Source organism: Anopheles cruzii, chromosome 3, assembly GCF_943734635.1.
Source record: "Anopheles cruzii chromosome 3, idAnoCruzAS_RS32_06, whole genome shotgun sequence".
In the NCBI taxonomy this organism is placed as follows: domain Eukaryota; kingdom Metazoa; phylum Arthropoda; class Insecta; order Diptera; family Culicidae; genus Anopheles; species Anopheles cruzii.
In genome coordinates, this window is record NC_069145.1 from 23,757,401 (window position 1) to 23,772,470 (window position 15,070).

General features: G+C 47.0%; 3 protein-coding genes across 3 annotated transcripts; 1 reads left to right on the forward strand and 2 right to left on the reverse strand.

Annotated features, from left to right (window-relative positions):
* Nucleotides 1-7,455: 7,455 nt before the first annotated feature.
* LOC128273650 (probable small nuclear ribonucleoprotein G) lies at nt 7,456-7,974 on the forward strand. Its single transcript, XM_053011666.1, has 3 exons — nt 7,456-7,585; nt 7,647-7,794; nt 7,871-7,974. The coding sequence occupies exons 1-3, from the start codon at nt 7,554-7,556 to the stop codon at nt 7,919-7,921; spliced, it is 231 nt and encodes a 76-aa protein (XP_052867626.1). The 5' UTR covers nt 7,456-7,553; the 3' UTR covers nt 7,922-7,974.
* Nucleotides 7,975-7,996: 22 nt separating this feature from the next.
* On the reverse strand, nt 7,997-9,790 carry LOC128270082 (zinc finger protein OZF-like). The gene is made up of 4 exons (XM_053007488.1): nt 9,633-9,790; nt 9,301-9,575; nt 8,497-9,236; nt 7,997-8,430 (listed from the first exon to the last, which is right to left on the reverse strand). The coding sequence occupies exons 1-4, from the start codon at nt 9,768-9,770 to the stop codon at nt 7,997-7,999; spliced, it is 1,587 nt and encodes a 528-aa protein (XP_052863448.1). The 5' UTR covers nt 9,771-9,790.
* Nucleotides 9,791-11,616: 1,826 nt separating this feature from the next.
* LOC128272385 (mitochondrial outer membrane protein SLC25A46) lies at nt 11,617-13,429 on the reverse strand. Its single transcript, XM_053010186.1, has 6 exons — nt 13,301-13,429; nt 13,056-13,219; nt 12,687-12,969; nt 12,557-12,613; nt 12,272-12,487; nt 11,617-12,209 (listed from the first exon to the last, which is right to left on the reverse strand). The coding sequence occupies exons 1-6, from the start codon at nt 13,324-13,326 to the stop codon at nt 11,672-11,674; spliced, it is 1,284 nt and encodes a 427-aa protein (XP_052866146.1). The 5' UTR covers nt 13,327-13,429; the 3' UTR covers nt 11,617-11,671.
* Nucleotides 13,430-15,070: the final 1,641 nt, after the last annotated feature.

Sequence of the window (15,070 nt, forward strand, 5' to 3'; positions counted from 1 at the left end):
GTAGATCCTTCCGGCCAGCTATGTTCTCTTGTTAGGTTCAGCGGATTTTCTACTAATGCCCCATGGTTTCACAGACCTGCTTGCTTCGTTTGACTTCTCCATTTTAAAGAGATCGGATCGCCAATTCCGGAATGACCGGCAAATGCAAGTTTGGCGAGAAATGTATGGGTGATTGAAAAATGGGTCTAATTCCGGTCGTGCGGTTCAAGGTTTTCGTACCAAATCAAAGGAAGGCGAAACCATTTTAACGATTGCCGTGTCCGTGTCCTTTCCGGGCCGGTGGCTCCGTAGTCTGCGGACTGCCAACATTAACAGAAACATTTTCCCTTAATGCTGCTAATCCGGAAATTGTTCGTTGTTACGACTTACGGTATCCACGACACATTTCTGTCCGTCTTCCGAATCTCTGTTGCCTCTGATTAATCCCTTCTTAATTACCTTTGGAAATCATTACGGTACCGGTTCGTTCATCTTGAGCAGCTTCACGTCACGGCCACTGCCACCGCCGCCGCCGGGCTGGCCCAGCACGGTGGTCGGTCCGAAATTGTTAGCATTTACAATTTAGATTAATTGAGACGATCATTACTCACCGAAACGACAGCCGGAAGTCTTTTGGTCAGCGCAAACGTCCGTTACGCCTGCGAAGTGAGATGGAAAATACTTTTCCTGTACGAAAAAATGAACGAAATTTAATTTATAGTTCCACCACAGTTTTCCAGTGACGCAAAAGCAGGACGAAAACCTTTGTTTCGAAATGATGTTCTAATACTGTGCCAACATAGTTCGGTCTGTGCTGAGCGTCAGCTGCAACGAATTGGGAGCTGCACATGAAGAGAAGATAAAATTTCTCTTCCCGGAATTGGGAATTATTATTTGTGGAATGTTTGCACCCTTTCGCCGTCGTCGTCGTCGTCGGCAATCTCAAAGTGGTTCAATTATTTTCCCCGGAAGTTCCCCATTATCCACACAACTTGCAGCATCACAAGAAATCAGCTCGCTACCGCGCCGGGTCGCATACCGAGAAGACATTTTAACTTAAGAAAGTGCGCTCGATGAAAGCACCAAGAACCCCCCAAGAAGGACCGGCGGATAGTAGTGAAGGCATGCGATATAAAAGGGCAGGATTCCTCTCCCGGGACGAAACAGTCAGGGCTAGATGGATGAAAGCGAACATATCGTAAGGAACCCAATTACTGGTGATCAATAGCTCAGCGTTCAAAGTTTGATTTCGCAAAAGTCGTTACGACGTTGACGTCGCTTCAGTGCTTCATTCGCTTGTGAAGCTACATTACAAGTTCTCGAGCGTTGCTCAGCAGGAAACTGCAGTGCCGGGAGGGGCCAAATAAGAGTAAATAGCCCACAACTTAGTGGACTAAGTGCTCAAACAACTAGTACTTTGGCATCCACAGTTTGAATGTTCATTTTTACATAACATCGATGGCATTCAGTAAAACCACCCAATCAAGCTGGTGTAAAAGGTTTGCCAAATTGATAAGCTGAATTCCATTAACTTACATTTATCAAAAAGCATTTTCGTATGGCCAAAGGGTACTAGGCTACGTTCCCCTCAAAGTCCAGTTGTTACTACCCTCACGGAATAACTTCACGCAACCTGAATGCCAATCAATTGGTGAGCCTGGCTCAGTGCTTGTACCCGAGTCGCAATTACTCATCTGGGACAGAGTGGACTGCTTGCCAAAATATAGCCCTACCCAGCCAGCCAGCCAGCCAGCCAGCCAGCAAAATATCTTTACAGGTTCGAAGCACCTAAATGGTAGCACCGCACCATAACTGGACTGCCCCAAGTTTTCCTTTCTGGGCGCACTGGATTAGCAGCGCATCAGAGATGGCATCCGAAATATAGCAGATTGATTCCTCGATTCGGGACCCGGTCCCCAGCCACTTCCACCAAAACAGGGCCAATCTGTTTGCTCTGTTGCTTAAAGTGGCGCCACCTTCTGGGGGTATCCTTGGCCATCGAGACTGCCAGTGGAGAGCGTTCCGTTTGACGCTCGGAGCGTCATCGCCCGGACCGGTGCGCCGATCGAAACCGTTGTTGTAATGTCTAACCTGTCAGAGTTGGTAAGTAAATGATTTATAGTATCCAGAGGCGGATTTTGGTTCGGACGAGCTCTGACATGGTTTCGGTCGTACGCTGCTGCGCCTGCCGGTCGAACGGTGCCTTAGCGGGCGGCTAAGCCCCCGGATCTCTTGACTTGATGCCGTGTGACGATGAAAGTGTAATCAAAATGAAATTGTAGCTGTCGTGCGAATGAAATCAATGCCAAGGGGCGGCGGCACACGGCCAGTATTTGTACGCTCTGACAGCAAACAGTGACGCCCGTGGACAGGATGCCAGTCAAAAATGTTATCACAAACCAGCGTGGAATTTTATTGCGATCGAAAGATTAGAAAACCGAAGATTGGGCTACATTATGGTGGACTATAAATTGGTTTCAAAATTGAGTTTTTTTATTGAAAGTTTTGGATAAAATAAAACAATTTGCTTCAAATCATTTCGTTATGAAACAAGTTTCGTTGTATTGAGTTTCACAATTTAAAATAATAGTAATGGAAACCTAAATAGTTGAATTGATTCAAAGCAATAACATGCATCCAGGCATTGCATCGATTTTAGTCTCTTCAGCCGCGTGACACCTTCGTGTCAGCATTTTCACGGGGCAACATAAATTGTTTGAAAATACCTACAAATAAATAAAAAAGTGTTATTAAATTCCCAAAACTGATTGGTTGAATTGCGTGTTTGGCGAACGTAAACTGGCCAGGTCTCGGCCTCAAAAAACCCGGGCACACAGCTCAATCGACTGCACGGGGCGGCGAATCGGTTCGAAAATCGTTCTGCAATTGATGGCACACAAAATGGTTGCCCTCGACTGACTGATTGCAAATTCAGTGCCTGTGCGCTGATTTCGACGAACGGATAGCCAAATTTATCATCGTCCAGCATCGTCCGGAAAGAGTGCACCGGATGAAAGATCGGAATGTGCAACGGATCGGGCTACGTTTTGCGTGGCGTACCCACCGTGGGCGCCGCGAATCTCGCTCGTACATCAAACACAGCGGACGCCGCGGACATTTTTGCTGCTTTATTTCGGAGCAACTTCGAGCACGTTTTTATTTGCCGACCCAGATTTACTTCTAGCCACCGGAAAAGCCCGCATTTCGCCGATAAAGTAACCACCGCCAGATGACTGTCGGTTAGGTTTTGCAACATGCACCAACGGTGCGTAGCACATTCCTCTGCGCCGCAATCGGTCATGGAAATTTTACCTACCGAAATACGGTAATACGCTCATTGGCCGCAGGCAGATGTACTGTACTGGACCGCACGCAGCAGCAGTTGATTATGCTCCGAATAATGATTTCTCTGATGACTTACAGCGGTCTATGGGCCGTTTCCCGGGCCCGCTGTTTGCGTTAATTGAGTCCATTGAATGCACGTTGCAAATGCCGCAAACGAAAACTGTGTGGCTCAAGCGATACAGCAAGTACAGTAGCTGGCGATTGGAGAATTCGCAACAAATCGGGAACTCAAAATCCGAATCAACTCTTGAGCAATATCTACCATTACCATTCAACCTATTATCCGTACCGTTTGGCAGTTATGAACTGCACGAATTTAGTTTAAAATATTTCGAGCATCTTTATAATAAATACAATACATTAGCCGTGGCGACCACCATTGGTTGGGTGAAAAAGTCATTCAATTGGTTCCCGGCCTGAGTTGGACGCTTCCGTTCCACGCTTTCGTGAATTTACTTCAAAGAGTTTCTCGCATCGCACCCAAGCGAGTACCGCGTGATAAACTCCACCGAAGCCGAAGAAGCCATCGGCATTGTCCTGGCCGCGGGGCCACGGGGAAGCAAAGCGCTATCGTTTAAGCCGCAACCAGAGACCGACAATACGAATCTCTTCCGGTTGGATTTGTCCGGTGGAGTAGAAAATTGAATTTAATTGAAAACGTTTGTTAAAATGCCCACCGAAAATGCCGGCAAAATCGCACGAAAATGATAGAAGAAAAGCAACTACAAACAAACACAAAAACGGCAAATTGTTGCGAAGCAAAGGAATGGGTTCGGAGTCGTGGATCGCGTGGATGCTGATCAACCGGGGCTGGGCCGCAAACCGCCCGACTGCAAATCCTTACCATATTCTTCCGACGACTTGCAACACGAGCTGCGTCCGATAATTGGCTGCGGCGTGAAAAAAAGACCGCACTCGAACGGCGGTGGCTTCGAATTTGCGCTGGAAAGTTGAAAAATTGCAGAATGAAAATTAAAGTTTTCCTTTTTCCGATTCGCCATAGGCGTGGCAGAAAAAGCTACCGCGCCAAGGCCCAGTCGTGCGGAAAGTGCTGATGAATGATTCAATCAGGCTTTGAACGCGTTTTAGCAGGAAAAGCTAAATGTGACCGCGAGGGGTTCGCTGGGTCAAAACGTTCTCACAGCATAGCAACAGGTGCCCTGTCTAAAGTCTAGATCCGGAACAAGTTTTTGTCCTTAAAAGAACTTTTTCTTTCTCCGCAACATGTCTCATCAACGTCTAGCGGGTCGGATGGTTTCGGTGCTACGGAGGAGAACCATTTCCCAGTAAACTTCCCTGAGCTCGGGACCTGCGATACGGGGGCAAACCCAGCAACGCTGCCGGCACTCGAAAGTGTCGAAGGCCGGGAAGCCGGTCGGAATCGGGCCCGGTAAACGAGCTGGTTTCCTGTCCCACCTAAAGAGCATCCCGAAGACGTGGCGTCAGATGAACATAATTAATTACATCTCGCATCATGTACGGACTCGATCCGGTAGAGGCGGTCTCTGTGACGAGAGGACCTACCCTGGTGCGGACACCTTTTGCCACTACGCCTCGAGTGTCCTTTGGGCGCGTTTCAGTGGCGAGTTTGTCGTCGAGAAGGAGCTGGAGGAACTGAAGTGTGCATCTTTGTTTCCATTTTCCACATACAATCACACACACACACACACACACACACACATATGTTGCTTTGATGTATTATCTATTAAATTGCAATTACTCGACGGCAAACATCGTCGATTTGTGACGTGCGTCGCCTTGGGCTCATTTATCATCCAAACAACGAATCGTCGACCGGGCTGGCTGGAATAACACGATTGTGACACGCACACGTGACCGAGCGCTAATGAACAGAGTTGAAGTGGTCGCCCGGCAGAAGCGGAGCATGGTCCTGAAAATCGCTTGATAGGACCTGGAAAGGTCATGGGCCGACTCTACAATCAAACGACTTCGAAGAAAAACGCTCACCAACGCTAAGAGGGAGATGCAGTTAGTGCTTACAACATGATTTTCTCAACGACAACGGGTTGAAGTATCAATGGGTTGGCGCCAATTTCGCCCCCGAGAAAACAATGTCGAATGCAAATAATAAACATGGCATCAGGTTTCACGGGAAAATGTACGCTGCACGGCTCGGCAGAAATGTCGCTCGTCCCATCGACACTGGCGACGCTCACTCGGTAGCAGCGGCCTGCGGCTTCCGTTTCCGGGAAGGGAATGAAATTAAATTAAAATTTTCCGATTCCAAAGTTAAACCAGCCCGGAACCCGCTACGCAAACCGGAGCCTGGCACAGTCAACAGTCTAGTAAAATCCTTCCAATTTGCCGAAAACACTTTGAGCAACCATTTTACATCCCGCCGCATGGTTGTGTTCCATATTGGCGGCGTGGGTCTCGTGCCGACATGTTGTTTAATTATTTTCCCACGTTCTTTTCATTCCCACCTTGTCGTCCCAGAGTAATCGTCCCAAAAAGGTCAGTTGGCAGAGTTCGCCTGAAATATGAAATTCTGGGACGCGTTGTACCGTGCGCGAATGTCACGTGGTCAAATATGTCAAGCAGTTTCGAGGAGAAAAATGCCACGATGATGCAATACAATGGCCTGTTACGGTTCGACTTAGCTGTACCAATGCCGGGATGCATTTTTGGTGTAGCTGTTTGATCACCGGCATGAGGAGGCATCATAAGTCAATAATTCCGGCCGTCCGGGGATCATGTACTGCAAAGCCGCAGACCAGCAGAACGCCAACGAACCACCCACAGCATCCAGGATCTAGGATAGCTGGCGATCAAATAACGTAGCCTTTGGAATCACAAGTTGACTCAAGCAGCCATTTGTATTCGTTGCCTGCCGAGCTTGTTACGCTGCTCTGTTTACTTTTCTGGCAGGGCAGGGGCCGCTCACAAGCCTGTCTAGCTCAGGCTGGAAAAATGTCGACACAACGGGAGAGGATTGCAACGCCTGCCCAGAAACCGCCCCGGTTGAGGTTTCCCGGTTCAGCCCTATTCGATGCTTCCTGCTGGCTGCTACCAACCTAATTGAGATTCTATATTCGGCTTGCCAATCTGGTATTCGGATCATGCTTGCCGCCGTGCGCTTCATTCACTGGCCTCTGTTTCGTCGTGATCTTTGGTGGTGTCGCCTCAGTGAATAACAGCACGATTTGCAAACGCCGAAAGCATAAGCAAGAGCAAACAACAAACCGCAACCGCTGAGAAGGCTTGCGGCAAAACGTTCTCTCATAACAGTTTCTTAAAAGTGTGAAAAAGTTCTGCCCCGATTAACGCTCGCCAGGGATGGCTTTGTAGCGTGCTGTACTTCATGAAGCCAGTGTTTAGAGTTGAGGCGTGAAATTAGTTATGAATAATGCACTCACGGCAAAAGTTTGATGAAAATGAAGCTCGGCTAAAATGGTGTTGGAGCACAATGGTTAAAACGTAGATGGTTAAAAATGTATTAAAAATGAACGCAAGAGAGGAAACGCGAAAAAGAGCAAAGAACCGCATCAATAATGGGGAGATCAATGAAAACCGAGTTCAATATGTAATTTTATGAAGCCAGTACCGTCCTCTGAACCGTTCTCTTTTGGAAAATACGTGAACCGTCAGAGTGGTTTGTATTCTATCGAGCTTATGATTTCTCGCTTAGTTCTTTCACTGGACTTTTCATTTGTCCCCTGATGACACTGGTTTCTGTGGTCGGGCCAGACGAGCTTGAGCTGCTTGACGAATTGCTTGAGTATCCTCGAGCGCCTGGCACCATCGAACAACCACGTACGCGCTTGACTTTCTTATTCCTCAACTTAACTAAATTCACGATAAACGACTGGTGAATTTAAATCTTTCAAAAGATTATAATTTTCAGATAGTTTAGATAGTTTTTCACTAAGCATCAGCAGTCCCTTTAGATAAAGTATTCCCAAATAATTAAACTGCTTTTAATGTAGTTTTAAAACTGTCCTGCCAGTATTCTATGCACTTCATTAGTGCCCATGCAAATCAGTTGGAACTGGTTTTTATTCAATTTTTAAAAAAATGTACAATAACCAGAACCAGTCGACCCTGCACTTTGAAGCCGTTAACAGCGAAACGCAACCCTGGCTGTCAACTGTGAAATCTGACATTTCCATCCAAACAACGCGCTTCGGACAAGCGGCGGCGAATCGCATCGTCTCAATCCCTTCTTTTTTGGTGAAAAAGGATATTTATCCTAGCAGAATAACCAAAACATGTCGAAGGCACATCCCCCGGAGTTGAAAAAGTAAGTTATACAATTGAGTATTTCCAACGACACTTTTCTGATGCACTGTAAACTTTCCTAGGTACATGGACAAGCGGCTGTCGCTGAAACTGAATGGCGGTCGTGTGGTTTCTGGCATTCTGCGTGGTTTCGATCCCTTCATGAACGTCGTGGTGGACGAATCGATTGAAGAATGCAAAGACGGTACCCGCAACAACATCGGAATGGTGGTATGTGCCGAATATCTGCATATAATACAAGTTCTTTCAAGCATGTTTTCAAACATGATTTTCAATGTTTTTGTAGGTTATTCGGGGTAACAGTATCATCATGGTTGAGGCGCTGGACCGGATATAAATCTTCACCCTTAACTATCAAATAAACACAACTATTAATAGTGACATCATTTGTAAATTTTCATTGTTTATTCGATTACACGGAGTGTTCAAACTTAGTATTGCCGTCGTCGACAGCTTCGATGGAAGTTTCTAGTGTTTCTTGCTGTCCAGTTTGCTTCGTCAGATGCATAACTTTTGACACACGGCGCGTTTCAAGCTGGACAGGTCGATCGTGGATGTCTCGCAGATGTTGGTTCAGTTGGGATATGTGCAAAAATGCACTATCGCACACATCACACTTAAAGCGTTCGCCTGTGTGGCGCCGAATGTGTACAATCAGATCGTAGCTCTGATTGAACTGTTTCGGACAGTGTGGACATTGGTACGGTTTTTCGCCGGTGTGTAATCTCGAGTGCACCGTCAAGTTATATTGTCGGTGGAAACTTTTACCACAAATCACGCAGGTATGAACCTTCTCGTTTTTATGATACTTTACGTGAATATTTAAATCTGTCGCACGAGGAAAAGCTACAACCGGTAAAAAGAGATGCTAATATTAGAATAAGATTTGGAATTCCCGTGATTGCTCCATACCTTTATCGCAGTACTGACACTTGAACGGTTTCTCGCCCGTGTGACGCCGCAGGTGCACTTGAAGATAGTCCTTCCGGCGAAAACACTTACCGCATTGCGGACAAAGAAAGGGTTTGTTTTCCGCTAACGTATGCTTCCGCATATGTGTTGTGTATGCGGACCGGTTCGTGAATTCCTTCGAGCACATGTGGCACGTAAAGCGCTTGTCCTGCGTATGTCCTTCCATATGCGTGTTAAGATTCTTTTCCGACGACAGTACTTTCTCGCAAATCGTACAAGGAAACAATGCCGTGCCCATCCGATCTTTGTGATGCTTGTACATATGTTTCTTCAGGTTTTCGAATCGCCTGAACGACGCACTGCATAACTGACACACACACGGGCGTTCCGAAGAATGCAGCTTAATGTGAGTCAATAAATTGTCTCTTCTACAAAAGCACCTTAAACACTCAGAGCACTGGAAGGGTTTCGACTTCGTGTGTATCTTCATGTGTCGTTTCAGGTGGCTCATTGAGCTGAGCACACGTAGGCAAACTTTACACTGCAAGTTCGACTCGGCATTGTCCTTGTTTCCATTAGAAGCCTCGTTGTCGTAACCAGTTGGGTACGTCGACAACACGTCGACTTCATCAGCAGTTTGGTGGTTGTCAACATCCGCCAAACCGCTTTTATCCGCATCTGAGGCACAGGAATCCTCTAAGTACTCTTCATCTTTTAGATAATGTTCGGAGTCATCATAACTGTGAAGTAAGAGAGTTATCCAATAAACAGGTCAATCAATTCGTTGGTGGTATTCATGCTCACGTTGGACTCCAATCTTGCGCCACAAGATTGCCGGTTTCGTCGTTTAGCTTTTGTTGGCTCTCTGCAGTTTCTTCATTCAAGTTGACTTCCAGCAGCTCCTCCAGCCTTTCTTCAGCTGGAGCGCCTTCAATGGGAATCTCTTCGCTCCGATGTTTTACGTACGACGTCAAAGTGTTGTAAGATTGGTTGCACATCTGTTGAAATCCATATGCCTTTCCAAGAAGCCGTGCACAGGAATAGCAAATTTTTTCCGATAACCCGTCATTCGCTGTGAACTAAGTAGCACTTTTTTAAGATTGGTTAAATTATAATTTGCTTCTGTTGCTCTCTACCTTCATGGCGCTCAATTCGGTAATCATCGTGGAAAGTGTGATATTAAACTTCAAGTCCTTCATAAAGACGGATAACGTGCGCTCGGAAACGCACATACAGGTTCGGCATATCTCATTTAAATCGAGAGTTATTTCCATTATTACCCTAAAGCACCACTAAAAACGTTGCAAATCGTCTTCACAACATGAAACTTTCTTTATTTCGTCCGGAGTAAACAAAACAACCTTCTGTCAAACGCACAAGGTTTTTTTTTTTTTTTCAATATTTTCCCGATGCGGGAACCATCCTGTTTCTCCCCCCCACCAGGGGCCTGTCTGGCAATGTGGAGGGGCAGGAGCGCGATGTATCATCGCCCTTTATTACATATTTACATAGTACATATTTACATATAGGGACTATACTTATGGTACATTACATTACGCACATACACAAGCCGCGGATATACGCGTATAAACATTCTCAGCTCCGCTACGAGGAGCTGTCAGTCCGTCGCGATCCGCTCTTGCTCTTCACAGCCGGTTGATAGGAACAAACGGTACCGGTGGTAAACAAACAACATTGTTAACAGCAAACGGTTAGCGAAGTGTTCGCCTAGCAGCTGCAGCGGCAGCTACGTCAGCAGCTGCAGCAGCAGCAGCAGCTGCAGCCTCAGCCTCCAAGCGTTGCTCTTCTCGCCACGCCTCTTGAAGCTGCTGCGTTACGGCTCGGCAGGCCCGGGCAAAGCGCTGCCAGCACTCCGGGCTGCGCAGCATCTCGCTCATCAGGTTATCCGGCGTGAGGGGGGTGCGGCCGTCATCCGCCAGCAGCTCCGCTCTTTCCCGCTGGAACCGCGGGCAGTGGAACATAACATGCTCCGCTGACTCCGCGGCGCCGGGGCACCAGGTGCAGTCAGGGGATCGTGCGAACGTCTTTATGTGCAGGTACTCTCGGAAGAATCCGTGTCCCGAGAGTACTTGGGACAGGTGAAAGTCCACACGTCCATGTTTCCTGCTGACCCAGCACGTGACGTCCGGGATGACTCTGCGGGTCCAGCGCTGGTATCGACTGGCGTCTGGCGTCCCCGCAGCCGCCCACTGCTCTTGCCACTGGCTGATGGAACGCACAAGGTTTGCATAGAAGGGTGGTCTCCTGTATCACTAAAGCGCCGTTTACACGTTGCGATATATCGCTGCAATGCCTTGTATGAAACCAATTGCCACGATATATCGCTACGTGTAGACAGCAAAAAAGGAACAAATTGCTTGTATACGACCAGATTGGCAGATCAAAAAAATTGAATGCGCCGAGCATCAATTTCGGTCCAATCTCCATACATGTGTGCGTGTGCTGACGGTGGATAGACATGTGTGCGTGTGTTGATGGTGGTTAGGCATGTTGTTTTTAATGTTTTTTAGCAAAAGTTTAACGTGAGAATAATGGCTTCGCTTTAAAAGCCATTTCCTCGACCACCGTGACCGATTAGTACTCTTGGTACGTTCTATTTTTTGCTTTGTAACCGAAACGCACAATCCAAAGGCAGACAAGCACAGTGTTTCTTCCATGGCTGTCATTGCAAATCGAAACGATACATCGTGGCGTGTAGACGCTCCACCTTGGCTGCGATATATCACTGCGATTAATCGATACAAGGCATTGCAGCGATATATCGCAACGTGTAAACGGCGCTTAAGGTTACTGTAATAATAGGTTGCACCGACGGATTTTTGGTTCGTAAGCGGAATTTTAAGCATCTGTTCCTGTTATTTTGCAGCGGCGCATGCTTTTCTTTTTGTATTTATGGAACTAGCACTGCCATGCACTAATAATAGTGATGACTTTTGTTTATATTCCGACGCAGTTCTCGGAAATGTTTAATAGTATTTTAACGAACCTGGTTCACGCCAAAAAATACAGTATTCATCATCATGAAAATAAGTCATCACTCTATTAATCGGATAGCTCTTTAAAACACATGCCAAGGTAACGCTCAGTTTAAGACTCGAACAAACATAATTTTAATTTAATGCTTAGCTTTCATTTCTCTTCTTTGCGCAACACTCTAAGACAACTCATCACTGAGCGAGCTGATGCCGCTGATACTCCGCGACATGGTCGCCGAGCCCACGGGGGTCTTGCCCTCCAACTTGTAGAACTCGACCACTTTGGCGGGAGGTTTGCTGGACATGAGCTCCGAAATCTGCGTGATGAACCATTTGCCCAGCTTGATCACTGCCACGTGAGCGGCAAACTGCAGCATCATCGCACCGAAGCCCTTGTACAAACCGCCAACACCCTCGGTGACCAGCGTTTGCCGGTAGCAGTCAACCACACCCTCGTAGCTGGTAAGTATGGGCACCACCGAGTACCCCGAGTCCAGGTTATCGATGATCGTGCGCGTGCCTTGGAGCTGAAGGCGGTGCAGGATGGTTTCGAACGGGTAGAAAATCATCTCTGTCGTGAACAGCGAAATCATGGTCGAGTAAACCTCGATCACCTGACTCTGGGCTGCGAAATCGCGAGTACGGGCGCCCTTCCGTTCCTCGTAGAATGTCACCCGTCGGCACATGATTCTCGTCGAAACACCGCGCACAAACAACCTAAAATATGCCATACCGTTATCGTCCGAAGAAGGCGTAAGCGTAATCATTTGTGTACTCACTGGCAAATATATTTGGACAGCCCGAGCGATATACTCGGCCCGACCAGGGCCCACACCGGAAGCATTCGACCTCTCTGCGGGACGCTCCAGGAGAGCAGCCTACTGGCTCCTTCGCGAAACACGTCAAAAACACCCGGTTTTTCACTGGCAATATCGCTCTGAACCGTTTCCACCAACGACGCGGAGTAAAACGGCACCACCGTAGCTATGCTTATGCTGCGGATAGACAAAGATCGACATTTTAATCATCAACGGGACGGATGCACCGTTCGGTGCTCTTTTTACCATTTCAACAACAAATGTTGACCGAATTGTTTGAGGGTGGTTTTAGTGTTGATTTCCCTAAAAATAAAAGGCAGAGCAACGGGTTAACATGGCACACGCAATACGAGCAATACACTAGTCATCCGCTTACTTTGGCCAGGGCGTAAACTTAGATATCACATCTTCCACGGCCAGCGTCATGCCGCGCACGAGAAGAACGCTCCCGATGCCTTTCCATAGCGTCGTCACGCCCTGCCGCTGGTGGAGATGCACGATCACCGGGATTAGCGTGACCGGAACTATGTGGTATTTTATCGCCGTATGATGCACCTGGCACTGACGACGCAGCACCAGGAATGGATGGCATAGTAGGTTCTCCGTTATCAAACTGATGAGGTTAACGCTCGCACCGAGGTACTTCCGCAGGGAGATTTCTACGATCGTTCCACCGAAAAGCATCAAATCAAAGAACAATACAAATAAAACTTTTGCACTATACACTAGGGAATAAGAAACCCACCATCCTCGGGGCTTTCGTACAGTGGCTGAACGGTTTTGTGCTTCTGCAGCGGGAGCGTAAGATCCCGTTCCGAGTTGACAAACTGATACGGCGGCTCATCCAGAGTGGATTTGTAAGTTGATACGAACCGAGCATTATCTAACTCATCCTCATCTTCCAGATACCTAAAGGGCCGGGAAGAAGAACAGCATTAGGCACGGCGCGACCGGTGCATCAGGTTGTTCGCAACAGTTCCAAGTAGTTACCGCTCGTAATCGTCCAGTCCAGCCATTCGTGATTCGTACAAACACTATAAACATCCGCAAAACGCGCCTGCTTTGATTGCGAAAACGGGCAAGACCTCTGAAGATTTGCACAGTTTTTGTAAGCAACCACACAAACCGAGCACACTCGGCTGACAACTGACAGCTGAGCGAGGTTCGTCGAGTTCGTCCTTTGGCTCGTCGATTAAGCTAGAATTTTTCGATCCTTTGGAATTGTCTGTCGATAGTTTTTAAGAGTAAAAGAGTTTTACAACGAGAGTATTGTTGCTAAATTGTACGTTTATTTAATAAAGAACAGAAATTCAACTTACTTCCACTAAAATGGAATTATTAAAACGGAATTAGCAAAGACACATGGGTACGTAGCCATGAAATATTTCTTGTGGTGTCACAAACTGACCTAGAGAACACTGTTTCGCGAGCATGATGAAATATTTCACAATGAAGTTTTGAAACTTGATACTGATTTGAAGTTTATTCTTGATGTCCGTTACGGGGTAGCTTGGCTTTTAGATAATTTATCAATCCGATAGCAGCAAGCAGTAATTCGTTGATATTCTACTCAAACTAACCGACATTACGATCTCGCAACCAGCACAGTTGCATATGTTTACGATGTTCACTTTTATCCCGTTTACAGTATAACAACACGCAATCGACAATCAAACTAAACCCTTGAATAGAAACAATAGGTAACTACCAACTGCTTATCGGCTCCAAGTCTCCGCGGTGTAGTAATATCCTCGATCCGATTGGTGTGCGAAATTCCGTTCCGTTATTGCGCCAGGAGACACGACAACTTTCCCCACCGTAGGCTCCTGTGACACTGCCTCCTGTCCCACCCCATTCGAGTGCCATTTTCTTTCGCCCATTTTTGATGACCAGGAATAATCGTCACGGAAAGGAATAAATTTTTGAGCTATGCGCACACACATGTCCAAGTGGGCACGCCGTGAAAACTCAGGGCTTGGCCTACCTTATCAATTTACCTTAACGAATTCCGCCGTCCACCGTAAATGGTCACGTACGGGCAGTTATAAAAAGCCAGTTTTCCACCTTTCGGCGACACTTTGCACTCGCTGGACCGGGCGGTACGTGTTTCGCTCGTCCCCCGATCTGGTCAAGCAGCGTCCTGCCGGAAGCAATGGGTTAAGGCAAGTGAGGGCCAAAGGAATGTTTATACACCCGCCATTATGTGTCGTATTATTTTATTGCGTCCGTAATATTGCACGTTTCGTCGGGTCGTTCCAGGTCCTTCGCCTCGTCTTATTAATTTGTCCCCAAGATGGACGCGCGCGATGCGCGTGCAGCCGTTTATGTGGCCACTCTGATTAATAATTTGTTTGAATGGACCAAAAAAAGGCTCGCCGAAACCAAGCGTGCGTTACGGCCGCACGGAATGATGTTTATTTAAGAAATGAAGTGCGGTACCACACTTACGCCAGAAATGTGACCCCCTCGTAAACCGTGCTCGCATGAGCCCAGCATTAAAACTAAGGTGAACATAAAACAGTATGTCGATCAAGCGTTTTTTAATTTCCACTCCAACTTTCACTGAATTCTCTTTCAAACCCCGGCTAACGAATGATCGAAAGTTCTTTATTTTTGTATGGAATCGGAAATGATTTCAGGTTTCAAATTCAAATCCTCTACAAGGCACCGCCAACGAAAGGATGCCGTGCCGAACGGACTGGATTTAACACCTCTCGAAAACGGTGTCCTCTTTCATCCTGAGCTCGGTTCGTGTTGTGC

Coding starts and splice junctions, on each gene's coding strand:
- LOC128272385 (XM_053010186.1), bottom strand. CDS start 13,326: ATGGCTGGACTGGACGATTACGAGCG. Junction 12,970..13,055: donor GTACGAAAGCCCCGAGGATG/GTGGGTTTCTTA, acceptor GAACGATCGTAG/AAATCTCCCTGCGGAAGTAC. Junction 12,614..12,686: donor AAGTTTACGCCCTGGCCAAA/GTAAGCGGATGA, acceptor TTTTATTTTTAG/GGAAATCAACACTAAAACCA.
- LOC128270082 (XM_053007488.1), bottom strand. CDS start 9,770: ATGGAAATAACTCTCGATTTAAATGAGATATGCCGAACCTGTATGTGC. Junction 9,576..9,632: donor CCGAATTGAGCGCCATGAAG/GTAGAGAGCAAC, acceptor AGTGCTACTTAG/TTCACAGCGAATGACGGGTT. Junction 9,237..9,300: donor GCGCAAGATTGGAGTCCAAC/GTGAGCATGAAT, acceptor CTTACTTCACAG/TTATGATGACTCCGAACATT.
- LOC128273650 (XM_053011666.1), top strand. CDS start 7,554: ATGTCGAAGGCACATCCCCCGGAGTTGAAAAA. Junction 7,586..7,646: donor CATCCCCCGGAGTTGAAAAA/GTAAGTTATACA, acceptor AAACTTTCCTAG/GTACATGGACAAGCGGCTGT. Junction 7,795..7,870: donor GCAACAACATCGGAATGGTG/GTATGTGCCGAA, acceptor ATGTTTTTGTAG/GTTATTCGGGGTAACAGTAT.